This window comes from Penaeus monodon, chromosome 27 (genome assembly GCF_015228065.2).
Source record: "Penaeus monodon isolate SGIC_2016 chromosome 27, NSTDA_Pmon_1, whole genome shotgun sequence".
Taxonomy (NCBI): Eukaryota; Metazoa; Arthropoda; class Malacostraca; order Decapoda; family Penaeidae; genus Penaeus; species Penaeus monodon.
The window spans coordinates 25,458,184-25,458,450 of NC_051412.1; the positions used below are offsets into that span (position 1 = coordinate 25,458,184).

The 267-nt window shown below is 56.2% G+C and overlaps 1 protein-coding gene across 1 annotated transcript in view; it reads right to left on the reverse strand.

Annotated features, from left to right (window-relative positions):
• Window positions 1-6: 6 nt before the first annotated feature.
• Window positions 7-267, reverse strand: part of LOC119590466 (protein croquemort-like) — a 47,895-nt gene continuing 47,634 nt past the window's right edge. Inside the window, exon 13 of the mRNA XM_037939124.1 lies at window positions 7-236. Coding sequence (XP_037795052.1) covers window positions 17-236 — 220 coding nt within the window. The 3' untranslated portion in view covers window positions 7-16. The remainder of the gene's footprint in view (window positions 237-267) is intronic.

Consider the following 267-nt stretch of genomic DNA (forward strand, 5'->3'; position numbering starts at 1 on the left):
ACTCACGCCCACAAAATCACACCAAAGTACTCCTCCTCTTCCTCCAATGCCGCGCCAGCACAGCAACCACGGTGAGACTACCGAGAGCGATCATCACGGACCATATAATAGTCATCGTCGGGGTCCTCATCATGAACAGAAGGGACTGTAGCTGTCCGATCATCTCCTCTGGAACGCCAGCTGCCACCTCGAACCACATGAGAGGCATGTAGACCTCCGGAACTTCACTTAGGATGCTTGTGGGTGTGGGTGGAGGCGGGGGAGGGG